Here is a 13,204-nt window from a genome sequence, read left to right on the forward strand (position 1 = left end):
GAGTGAGGGGGAGAGTGGGATTAGACTGGGTGGGATATTAAAGGGTACGGGGAGTGAGGGGGAGAGTGGGATTAGACTGGGTGGGATAGTAAAGGGTACAGGGAGTGAGGGGGAGAGTGGGATTAGACTGGGTGGGATATTAAAGGGTTACGGGGAGTGAGGGGGAGAGTGGGATTAGACTGGGTGTGATATTAAAGGGTTACGGGGAGTGAGGGGGAGAGTGGGATTAGACTGGGTGGGATATTAAAGGGTTACGGGGAGTGAGGGGGAGCGTGGGATTAGACTGGGTGGTTTATGTGGAGAAATACGTCAGGACAACATTGATGGACTGAATGGTTTGTGTGCTGTAACTTTCTATGATTGCAACCTCAAAGCTGGAATGTCCCTGCAGATGATCCAATTCTCCGTAATCCTCTGTGTCACGTGTGCGCGCGTGTGTATGGGGCAAGGCTTGTATTCAGATGTGAAAGATTCTGATAAGTACATTCTAGAGGAGCATTCAATAGCATTACAGAAAGAAGAAAGACAGACCTGCATTTCTATAGCGCCTTTCATGACCTCAGAATGCCCCAAAGCACTTTACAGCCAATGAAGTACTTTTGAAGTGTAGTCACTGTTGTAATGTAGGAAATTATGTTCTGTTAGCCCCACATCCTGTGGTCTCCACTCAGCATTAGAACTCTGATCGCTGATCGGAAGAACTAAATTTCCCAGCATGTGAAGCCTTTTTGCTAAAGTCGTGTGACCTAACTGATGCCTCTTGTTGCCTGTAATAAAGTCCAGCGGAGGAGAAGGGAAGGCTATTTTGATAGGGTGAGATGAAGTAGGGTGGGAGGAGGCTCGTGTGGAGCATAAAGACCGGCACGGACCTGTTGGGTCGAATGGTGTGTTTCTGTGCTGTAAATACTATTGGAAAACCTTTGGGGGGTAAAATTGGGTCGCGCCCCCTTTGGGGCGCTAACTTCGCTGGGGCGCTACTTTTAGCGCCCCAATAAAGTTAGTGCCCCCCCCCCCCCCCCCCCCGCGGCCAAAAATGAATGGTGGCGCCTGAAGCAGAAGGCAGGGTACTGCTCGAAGCACTCCCCCTCCTGGGGCGCTCCAGCCCAATATCGCGGCGCTATGTGCCACGGTATTGCAGGCCTTCCCTTATTAAAGGGAAGGGGCCTAGCGCAGCGCAACCCGGGGCCCAGCTGGGCCACCAGGGAGCGGGGTGCCGGCAAAATAGCCCGGCACTCAAGATGAGCGCCAGGCTGCCCGATCGCGGCTGGCACCCCGTGGGAGGGGAGGGGGCAGGTGCTGGCAGGCGGCCAGCAAAAAAAAAATGGCCGCCCGGCACCTCCCCTTTAAATATCGCCGCCCCGCCCGCCCGTACACCCACCCTGACCCTGTCAGACATGGCGTCCGGCGGTACGTCAGGGGGCGTGACCCAAGTTTGCGGTCGGGGCGCTGCGCACGGCGATGACGTCATCGCCGCGGGGTGCTACCGGTCACCGTGCGCTGCTAACCTCCTGCTGAATCTTGCAGGAGGCGTTAGCGGTGCCGCGCCCGGGCGCTAGTTGCTTTGCGCCCCGTTAGCGCCCTCTCAGGGCGCAGGGCGCTAACGGAAGGCCTCGTTGGTCCCTTGGTCTTTTAAGGTGACCCAGGATCCATTCCTTGAGTAAAGAGGCAGCTGACCTCCAGTATCCAAGCTCTTGGTAAACATGCCAGGTCTGGTAAAATAATCCTCTACTATTTCTCTTCACACTACCAGCAAACCATAAAAACCCCTGAGCGCCTGTCCTCAAAACAACAATCAACACAAGGGCCCCTGGTGGTCAACATTCTGATAACTCCCTTGTTTGACCAGATGGCCTTCTGATGACCCCTGGGACCTATGGAGGTGCAGCCATCTGTCTTTACCGAATAACTATTTTATTGAAAACATGAGGTCAAACCGAGGTCAGGTGGCAAATGGCTGAAATGTGACCTAAATTAAGTAAGCAGGCTGCACAATACAATGGACAATCCATTACCTCGAGGAGTTACGTACCGGTCCAGCTCTGCTAATTTATACTGCTGCCTATTAAGGATGGAATCTGGGAGACTGGCCTCTCTGATCCTACTGCCTGGATAAGGAGGCCGGATATTGTCGCGTAAACGCGGCTCACAGGGTTACCAACCCTTCAGGAGTGTCCTGGAATCTCCAGGGATTGAAGCATGATCTCCTGGGCACTGTCAAGTTTTGTCTGATAACGCTCCTGTGCAGCACCTTGGGACATAGAAACATAGAAGATAGGAGTAGGCCATTCGGCCCCTCGAGCCTGTTCCGCCATTTAATGAGATCATGGCTGATCATCCACACTCAGTACCCTGTCCCTGCCTTCTCCCCATATCCCTTGATCCCTTTAGCCTTAAGAAATATATCCAACTCCTTCTTGAATATATTTAATGAATTGGCCTCAACTGCCTTCTGTGGTAGAGAATTCCACAGGTTCACCACTCTCTGGGTGAAGAAATTCCTCCTCATCTCTGTCCTAAATGGCTTACCCCTTATCCTTAGACTGTGACACCTGGTGCTGGACTCTCCCGCCATCAGGAACATCCTTCCTGCATCTAGTCTGTCTAGTCCTGTTACAATTTTATAAGTTTCAATGAGATCCCCTCTCATTCTTCTAAACTCTAGCGAATACAAGCCCAATCGACCCAATCTCTCTTCATACGTCATTCCTGCCATCCCAGGTATCAGCCTGGTGAATCTTCGCTGCACTCCCTCCATGGCAAGAACATCCTTCCTCAGATAAGGCGACCAAAACTGCACACAATACTCAAGGTGTGGTCTCACCAAGGCCCTGTACAACTGCAGCAAGACATCCTTGTTCCTGTACTCGAACCCTCTCGCTATGAAGGCCAACATACCATTTGCCTTCTTAACCGCCTGCCGCACCTGCATGCTTACCTTCAGCGACTGGTGCACAAGGACACCCAGGTCTCGTTGCACGTTTTACAACAACAACTTGTATTTATATAGCACCTTTAATGTAGTAAAACGTCCCAAGGTGCTTCACAGGAGTGTTAAAAGACAAAACACTTGACACCGATCCGCATAAGGATAAATTAGGGCAGGTGACCAAAAGTTTGGTCAAAGAGGTAGGTTTTAAGGAGCGTCTTAAAGGAGGAAAGAGAGGTAGCGAGGCGGGAGGTTTAGGCAGGGAATTCCAGAGCTTAGGGCCCAGGCAGCTGAAGGCACGGCCACCAATGGTGGAGCGATTATAATCAGGGATGCTCAAGAGGGCAGAATTAGAGGAGCACAGATATCTCAGGGTGTTGTGGGGCTGGAGGAGATTACAGAGATAGGGAGGGACGAGGCCATGGAGGGATTTGAAAACAAGGATGAGAATTTTGAAATCGAGGCGCTGCTTAACCGAGAGCCAATGTAGATCAGCGAGCACAGGGGTGATGGGCGAACGGGACTTGGTGCGAGTTAGGACACGGGGCAGCCGAGTTTTGGATGAGCTCAAGTTTACGTAGGGTGGAATGTGGGAGGCCGGCCAGGAGTGCGTTGGAATAGTCGAGTCTAGCATGGTTTTAGTACGTTAAAGGTGCTGTTGTTGTGAGCAACCAGAGTGAAAAATCGTAGGACCGTTGAAACAAGTAGTGTTTTTTCCCCCTTTATTTTTAAACACTTTTTCGTGTATTAGTTATATTGGAGGTTGTGGCGGGGGGGGAAAGGCTGTTTGGGTGGGGCAGTTGGAGGCAGGAGGTCAGGTGATGAACCCTCCAGGAATATGTCCAGCCGCAGTCGGCAACCCCTAGGTTCATGGTCACAAGTCGCCATGGAATTCGACCAGAACAAGCATAAAATGAAGCATTTGCCTCTCGGGGTTGATGGATGTTTTATTCTGTGGAGTTTGAAAGGGTGCTTACCTTCATGAGAACTTTTTTATTCGCTGTCGGGGAGAAAGATCCCGTTTTAGTTGCTGTGACGTCAGGTTGGAATGATGTGTTTCCCTGTGATTCACCTGGTGGGGGGGAAGGGAGGTAGAACCCACGACCGTTACCACCTGGAAGGATCCAGGCGCGTGGGAACACCACCACCTCCGAGTTCCCCTCCAAGTTACACACCATCCCGACTTGGGAATATATAGGTCGTTCCTTCATCGTGGCTGGGTCAAAATCCTGGAACTCCCTCCCTAACAGCACTGTGGGAGCACCTTCACCACACGGACTGCAGCAGTTCAAGAAGGAGGCTCACCACCACCTTCTCGAGGGCAATTAGGGATGGGCAATAAATGCTGGCCTTGCCAGCGACGCCCACATTGCGTGAATGAATGAAAAAAAGTTCATAGGAACGTAGGAATTGCTAGACGCAAACAGACCAAGGCCCATCGAATTCACCTTCTACCATCCTGGTAGTCCTGTGGGTTTCCCCAGGGGCATTTGAATCTCTACAGAGGTTCTCCTGATCTCTTGCTGCAACATTGGTGTGACACAACAACAACTTGCATCTATATAGCACCTTTAACGTAGTAAAACATCCCAAGGCGCTTCACTGGAGCGTTATCAGATAAAACTTGACATCAATCCACATAAGGAGATACAGGAAACTCTTTTTTATCCGGCACCGACGGGACCGGCGTGGTGCCGGTTTATCAAAAGTCCAGATTACAGAGAGGTATAGTAAAAGGTACGAGAGCCCCGTACACGGCCACAGATCCAGGCGTCCCTGTTGCATAGCAACAGGTGCAGGAACCCTGGCCACAGATCCAGGCGTCCCTGTTGCATAGCAACAGGTGCAGGAACCCCGGTTACACGGCACAGATCCAGGAACGGCCACTAATATGAAGTAAAACTTACCTGAACCTACTCCCGTCAAAGAGACAGGTTTTAAGGAGCTTCAGAGGAGGAAAGAGGAGTAGAGAGGTTTACAGAGGGAATTCCAGAGCTTAGGGCCTCGGCAGCTGAAGGCACGGCCACCAGCGGTGGGGCGATGGAAATCGGGGATGCGCAAGAGGCCAGAAGAGTCTAGTACCATAACCACGATTCGCCATTATTACATAACCAGTAGTACTGTACCAAACTTTCATCATTCTGTCTCTTTCTCTTTAGACATACATCAAGAGCCAGGACAAGGACTTTGTGGCCGCCACCATACAGGCCATTGGTCGGTGTGCCACCAACATTGACGAGGTCCGGGACACTTGCCTGAATGGATTGGTTCAACTGCTGTCCAATAGAGATGGTGAGGCCCAAGCAGCAAATAGCCAAAAGCAAATACTGACCAGCCCGACAGTAAAATCTCTTGCGTGTGATGTGTAGTTTAAATTCATTCCTTTATGTATCAGTGACAAGCGCAAGAGCTGTAAAGGTATAGGTTACGATAGAGACCCTCTCACCGATTTATTCTGCTTTACAGTAGAATCTCACCGTCTGTTTTTCCCTATCCTCTTGTTGTACTTTCCACATCCTGTAGTCGCACACTCTTGTTTCCTAAACCTTGTGAACTCCCTGCCCTGTCGTCTCCGTTTACAGTTCCTCGAATATTCGGTGGTTTTCATCTCCGAGCAGATCTGTGCAGCGAGGAGCTGCCCCGCCCTGTCGCGCACCGTCGTACGCGTTGTGCCTGTGCTGTGCGTCCACTTGCCGCACGGCACTGCTGATTGAGAGGGGGGGGGCTGTTGCACAGGGTTTGGCCTGGTTTATAGTATCGCTGCCGTTGTGTTGCAGAGCTGGTGGTGGCCGAGTCCGTGGTCGTCATTAAGAAGCTGTTGCAGATGCAGCCTTCGCAACACAGTGACATCATCAGACACATGGCGAAACTCATTGACAACATCATGGTGAGTGGCGGGGCAGGGTACGTGGGCGGGAACCATTCCTACACTGCTCTCCCTGAAATAATCCCAAGAGCCTTAAATTCATAACCATTAGTAGACCCTTCATCTCCCTATTAACAGAGACTAAAGGCTGGATTTTATCAATGGAGGCGTGTAGGAGGCGGGACTCCCACTTTTGGAGTTGTAGTCCCGCCTCCATCGAGTTGTGGCCAACCCACTCGATTTTCCCCTGATTGACCTTGTTGAGCCCACCCAGCGGGCTAAGCAGGCCAATTAAGGGCCACCCAGCAACAGGTGACGTCACAGATTGACATTTCATCTGTCAAGAGCTTTTGACAGATGAAATATCAGCGTTGGACAGCTCTTTGAAGCTGTCAAACACTGACAATCTGTACTCCAAGTTAATTCCTTCCTCTCAGGCTGATTGGGGGCGGGTTGGGTTCGTGCGCCCCGATTTCGCGATTTTAACCCCCCCACACGCCTCCAATCCCGCCTCAATGGCCCGATGAAATTCGAGCCCTAACTCTCTTGGTTCTCTTCTTCAAGTGATAGAGCTCCTTACAGATCTCTTTCCAGGTCCTTAAAGTAGTCGACTCAGAGTTAGGATCATAGAATGGTTACAGCACAGAAGGAGGCCTTTCGGCCCGTCGAGCCCGTGCCGGCTCTCTGCAAGAGCACTTCAGCTAATCCCACTCCCCCGCCCTTTCCCCGTAGTCCTGCAAATTTTTTTCCTTCAGGTACTTCTCTAATTCCCTTTTGAAAGCCGCGATTGAATCTGCCTCCACCACCCTTTCAGGCAGTGCATTCCAGATCCTAACCACTCACTGCATAAAAAAGTTTTTCCTCGTGTCGCCTTTGGTCCTTCTGCCGATCACCTTGGTTGACCCAGCTTCCTGACCACATTTTGTGTGGGGGCCCAAGTCAGGCCAAAAACCTCGTCCCAGAGGACCTCGAATTTTTTGGTCATTTGCTGCAGCCACTTCTAACCAGTCCAGTTTCACTCGCTACACTCCAGTGCTGAGGGAGTGCTGCACTGTCGGAGGTGCCGTCTTTCAGATGAGACGTTAAACCGAGGCCCCGTCTGCTCTCTCAGGTGGACGTAAAAAAGATCCCATGGCACTATTTTGAAGAAGAGCGGGGGAGTTATCCCCGGTGTCCTGGCCAATAATTATCCCTCAACCAACATCACTAATAACAGATTATCTGGTCATTATCACATTGCTGTTTGTGGGAGCTTGCTGTGCGCAAATTGGCTGCTGCGTTTCCCACATTACAACAGTGACTGCACTTCAAAAAAGTACTTCATTGGCTATAAAGCGCTTTGAGACGTCCAGTGGTCGTGAAAGGCGCTATAGAAATGCAAGTCTTTCTTTCTTTCTTACACAACCGGGTTAATGACGTTTTCATGTTTGCTCCTCGTCAAGTGGTTGAGAAATTCACACTGAGCATCATTCTCGGCATGTCGCAAACTATTTCCCTGTTGTTCCCATTATGGAGTTTGTGTTGGATGAGATCAGCAGCGGTAAAAAGGGGAAGCATCCGCCATTTTGATCGGTGCCGATTGAACGCAACCAAATTATTGCTCAACACAATGGTTGAATAATATTCCACAAATATTGAACACAACCAAGTTATTAACGCCACGTGAGAAAGAGGAGTTAATATGTCGTATGGGTAAAATTTGCTCACTCACCACATTCATTCATAACCACGAGGACAAGGCTGAGTGATCCAATAGGAACGGTGAGTGAGAAGATGGGGAGATAATCGGGGCTCTACTACAACTGTGCTCATTTTAACTCAATTCACCTCATGCCAACACAGTGCCCCTCTCCCCAGTATATGTAGTCCTGTGATTCATTACCTATATAATATTTTTAAGAATCTTGTGTGTAGTGCAACACTTCCCATTAAACGGCTCCCTTGCTTCCTGTCACATTTTAGACGTCACACTTTAAAGTATCCTCTCGCCGTGAGCAATGCCACGGGAGATTTGCCAATAATTTTTTTTATATAAACCGAAGCCCTGAATTGAGAATCTCAGATCGTCACACATACTGAGGATAAGAATCTCATCTCATTGGAGCATCAGCCCAAAGAAAGAAAGACTTGCATTTCTATAGCACCTTTCACGGCCTCAGGACGTCCCAAAGCACTTTACAGCCAATGAAGTACTTTTTGGAGTGTAGTCACTGTTGTAATATAGGAAGCACGACAGCCACAGCAAGCTCCCACAAACAGCAATGTGATAATGACCAGATAATCCATTTTCAGTGATGTTGATTAAGGGATAAATATTGGCCAGGACACTGGGGAGAACTCCCCTGCTCTTCTTCGAAATAGTGTCCTGGGATCTTTTATGTCCACCTGAGAGAGCAGATGGGGCCTCGGTTTAACGTCTCATCTGAAAGACGGCACCTCCAACACTGCAGCACTCCCTCAGCACCGCAGTGGGACTGTCAGCCTAGATTTTTGTGCTCAAGTCTCCGGAGTGGGACTTGAACCCACAACCTTCTGACTCAGAGGCAAGGGTGCTACCCACTGAGCCACGGCTGACACCAAACCGGTCTGGTCGCAACCTGATAACACTTAAAGAGCAGCCTGTTGACTGACACCAAGGCCGGCTTACTGACTGATCTTCTCCAACCCTTTCTTTGGGCAGGTTCCTATGGCAAGGGCCAGCATCCTGTGGCTTATCGGGGAGTACTGTGAACACGTGCCCAAGATCGCACCTGACGTGCTTCGAAAAATGGCCAAGTCCTTCACGAACGAGGAAGACATTGTTAAGCTGCAGATCATCAACCTGGCCGCCAAGCTCTACCTCACCAACTCCAAACAGGTGCTGGTCGACCCTGTCCTACACCCAGAGTGGATGAATGTGGCTTTATGTGGTGGAGGGGGTTGATGTTGAGAGTTGCTCAGGGTTACTGCGTAATTGTGATGTTCCATTTTAGCCGGGCGTTGTGCTTCTTGTTCTAAGGAGATGACCTTTGAGAAGGTCAAATGTATGGGTATGGTAGCATAGTGGTCATGTTACTGGACTAGTAATCCAGAGACGTGAGTTCAGATCCAACCACAGGCAGCTGGAGAATTTAAATTTAATTAATTAAAATCCTTCTTCTTAGGCAGTCCCCAAGAGCCGAGGATGACTTGCTTCCACATTAGAAATGAGTTCTCAGGTGACTGATGAGTCCAATGCGGGACCTACAGTCTCTGTCACAGGTGGGGAAGGGGAAGGGGTGGGTGGGGTGCTTGGGTTGACATGTGCTGCCTGCGCTTGGCTTCCGCTTGCTCCCGGCAAAGAGACTCGAGGTGTTCGGCGCCTTCCCGGATGCTTCTCCTCCACTTTGTGCGGTCTTGGGCCAGGGATTCCCAGGTGTCGGTGGGGATGTTACACTTTTTCAAAGAGGCTTTGAGGGTGTCCTTGAAGAGTTTCCTCTGCCCACCCGGGGCTCTCTTGCTGTGCCGGAGCTCCGAGTAGAGCGCTTGTTTTGGGAGTCTCGTATCGGGCATGCAGACAGTGTGACCCGTCCATCGGAGCTGATTGAGCGTGGTCAAAGCTTCGATGCTGGGGATGTTGGCCTGAGCAAGAACACTGACGTTGGTGCGCCTATCCTGCCAATGGATTTGCAGGATCTTGCGGAGGCAGCGTTGGTGGTACCTCTCCAATGCTGTACATGGTCCATGTTTCTGCGACATACAGCAGGGCGGGTATCACTGCTGCTCTGTAGACCATGAGCTTAGTGCCGGATTTGAGGTCCTGGTCTTCAAACACACGTCAATTACAAGAGAAATGCAGGGAACAGCACCAACCGCTGCACATGGCCTTCTTTGATCTCACAAAGGCCTTCGACACTGTCAACCGTGAGGGATTATGGAGTGTCCTCCTCAAATTCGCTGCCCTCAAAAGTTTGTCACCATCCTCCGCCTGCTTCACGATGACATGCAAGCCGTGATGTTGACCAACGGTTCCACCACAGACCCAATTCACGTACGAACCGGGGTCAAGCAAGGCTGTGTCATTGCACCAACGCTCTTCTCGATCTTCCTTGCTGCAATGCTCCATCTCACCCTCAGTAAGCTCCCCACTGGAGTGGAGCTAATTTACAGAACAAACGGGAAACTGTTAAACCTCCGTCGCCTCCAGTCCAGATCCATAGTCGTCCCATCCTCTGTCGTAATTAAAATACATCTGGAATGAAAAACTAGTATCAGTAATGGTGACCATGAAACTACCAGATTGTGGTTAAAAACCCATCTTGTTCACTAATGTCCTTTAGGGAAGGAAATCTGCCGCCCTTACCCGGTCTGGCCTATATGTGACTCCAGACCCACAGCAATGTGGTTGACTCTTAACTGCCCTCTGCGGTTCAAGAAGGCGGCTCACCACCTTCTCAAGGGCAACTAGGGATGGGCAATAAATGCTGGCGTTGCCAGCGACGCCCACATCCCATGAACGAATATTGGCTTTTGGAAAAGGCTAAGGGTTTATTCTCTTAAATTAACATTTCATTGCTGATCAAGCTTCATGCTCGAGACTAAAAGGATTGAACTGACTGGGATTGCCTGCGAAATAGGAGAAAGATCGACTGCGCCCATTCCCTGATGAGCCCCGCAGCGCGGATAAAATCCTTTTACGAACATACGGAATTGACGGGCAGGGAAAGACCATCTGGCCCATCAAGCCTGTCCCACGCCATGATGGCCGGAGCATCGTAACTAAACACTTCCTTCCATCCCTGCCCCACCCCGCAGCCATGCCCCCCCCTCCCCTCAAGCAAAAACACAGAGAAAACTCCCCAGGGCCGATAGGGGAAAAAATACTCTGGAAAATTCCTCTCGGACCCGCTCAGCGATCAAAACCGGTCCAGGAGATCACACGGACCAAGTGTGTTATCTATACAGACGCTTGCCTTCTGTATGATGCGGTCTCCGCCCCAGTCAGGAACCGGTCCAGCTCCCTCCTGAATGGATAACGGTCTTCAAGTTCAAGTCTTCAAGGGGGAGTCCAGAACCAGGGGTCACAGTCTAAGGATAAGGGGTAAGCTATTTAGGACAGAGATGAGGAGGAATTACTTCACCCAGAGAGTGGCGAACCTGTGGAATTCTCTACCGCAGAAGACAGTTGAGGCCAATTCATTAAATATGTTCAAGAAGGAGTTAGATATATTTCTTAAGGCTCAAGGGATATGGGGAGAAGGCAGGGACAGGGTACTGAGTTTGGATGATCAGCCATGATCTCATTGAATGGCGGAGCAGGCTCGAGGGGCCGAATGGCCTACTCCTGCTCCTATCTTCTATGTTTTTATGTTAACTCATAGGGACCAATAAGGCAGCCCTGGCACAGAATCTATGGGACGGCCGTGACCTCCGACCTGCACAAAATCTACGAATTAACCTGGTGGCCCGGGAGATTTTTTTTATTTGTTTATGGGATGTGGGCATCGCTGGCAAGGCCAGCATTTATTGCCCATCCCTAATTGCCCTCGAAGGTGGTGGTGAGTCGCCTTCTTGAACCGCTGCAGTCCGTGTGGTGAAGGTACTCCCACAGTGCTGTTAGGGAGGGAGTTCCAGGATTTTGACCCAGCGACGATGAAGGATCAGCGATACGGAGGCTTGCGATCCTGGGCCGCTCCGGCTCCACGCGGGCAGAGCTCCAAGTATCCCATGGACGCGTGCGGTTTGTAGGCCAGCCCAACCAGCAAAAGAAGGGAATCCGCATTCATACTTACGCAAGTACAGAACTCCAATAAGTATGAATGGGGATCACTTAAAAAATACACCGACACATGAAATAAATTTTTTTTAATTACATATTTAATATTAATTAAAATGGCATTTAATTAAATATTTTAAACAAATTTAATTTTTTGAGAAAAAAAATTATGTTTTACGGGGCTAAAAATAAACTTAACTTATTGAAGAGTGTAATGAAATCTGTTTGTCGTGCCTGTATTCGTTTTGCACTCATGTATATTACCCTCCCCCACACGGTGTATAGTTTCACTTTCTCTTTCCTGACTAACCTGGAATGTTCCAGGTCTTGGCTCTTGGCTCCGCCCCTGACTTCTCTTACATAAAGATCCCAGGATCTATATGACTCATTCCTGCGAGCCAGTCGGTGTGTTGAGATGTTAGCTCTGATCTTAGTGATTAAAAGCCAACTTGTTAAGGTCTATAACTTCTAGTTTTGTGGTTATTGAAGGCACATCAAAGAGTATTTAAAATTTATAAATGAGTGATAAAATTTTATTTTTCTATTTTTTAAAAACTCTTATGCTTTTACCTGGCGTAAGAATTTGACAAGCTTTCAGCGGGCGTAAGTTGGGCAAATAGCGCAACTCTCCACCCGCGGAGGTCCATCTCCCGGGGGATGCGGAGGATCTGTCGAGAGGACTCTTGACAGATCGCAAGTGCCGGGTTTTCCCGCACGCCTAAACCCGGCACTTGCGTGGCCCCTACGGGCGCGCGCGTAGCTCGTACGCACCCGTGGGGGTCGCAAAATACAGCCCATTGTGAGGTCAACTTATTCACTGGGGGTGTCACGCCGGTGTGGGCCGTAATGTCTGGCACCTGTAGCCGATAAAGAGCCGTTGACGGCCCAGACATTGCTGCCATTTTTTACATTTTTACTTGGCTGCTGCCGGATACTCTAGTCCTGCGAAGTGGGTGGGGCTTGCTTATTGAAGGATACAGCCCCCCCCCCCCGTCATAAAGGGAGCCTGCGTCCTGCCCCTCCTCGAGCTTCCCCTGGAGAATCCTGTTCCAAACGGTCACTCGGCCGTTCGAGCACTGCTCGGGTGTGTTAGGGGGGGCAGGCCTGCTCGTTTCCGTCGGGCCTAATGAGCCTTGTTCCCGGGACCCTCGTGTCTGCCCGCGTGGTGGCAGGTTAGGCCTCCGCGGAATGCCCTTCCCTCCCCCCATATTGTTGGCTCTGTGGTACGTGCAGGAGTGCCAACCACCCTGACATGAATCAGTCATTCACGAAAGAAAGACTTATGAAATAATACTGAGCGGCCTGCGGGTGGCACTGTCCAGGGAGAGTATAAATACTCGGGCACGGGCCCAGCTTGCGCAGGACATTCTTAACAGGAACTAGTGAAGGACACAACTAGACCTCCATGTTGTGAAACAGTTGATTAAAGCTTTGTTTAACGCTTAGACCAAGTGCCTAGTAGTTTTCTTATGTCACACCCCAAGGGTGTAAATGCATCAAACAACATTCAGCTGCAAGCTTCACATCTGCTGACTGTTCCGCATTTTCAGCCGAGCCTCGTTTTGTTGCCCTGCTGTCAGGCTTTCATAGAGGCCGATCGCGCTTCTGTTCCTGCTTCCGTATTCGTGCTGCTTTCCTTCACTTGGCCGCTGTTGTGGAGTATTTTAAACCAACACTT

At 50.2% G+C, this 13,204-nt stretch overlaps 1 protein-coding gene across 7 annotated transcripts in view; it reads left to right on the top strand.

Moving 5' to 3' along the window:
• ap3b2 (adaptor related protein complex 3 subunit beta 2) overlaps positions 1 to 13,204 on the top strand; it is a 202,580-nt gene that overhangs the window by 131,070 nt on the left and 58,306 nt on the right. For all 7 annotated transcript variants that reach the window (XM_085972170.1, XM_085972168.1, XM_085972172.1 and 4 more), the window contains exons 13-15: positions 5,086 to 5,218; positions 5,704 to 5,813; positions 8,473 to 8,649. In XM_085972170.1, coding sequence (XP_085828296.1) covers positions 5,086 to 5,218; positions 5,704 to 5,813; positions 8,473 to 8,649 — 420 coding nt within the window. The remainder of the gene's footprint in view (positions 1 to 5,085; positions 5,219 to 5,703; positions 5,814 to 8,472; positions 8,650 to 13,204) is intronic.

This window comes from Somniosus microcephalus, chromosome 32 (genome assembly GCF_052327205.1).
Source record: "Somniosus microcephalus isolate GS21.2 chromosome 32, FLI_Smic_1.0, whole genome shotgun sequence".
Taxonomy (NCBI): domain Eukaryota; kingdom Metazoa; phylum Chordata; class Chondrichthyes; order Squaliformes; family Somniosidae; genus Somniosus; species Somniosus microcephalus.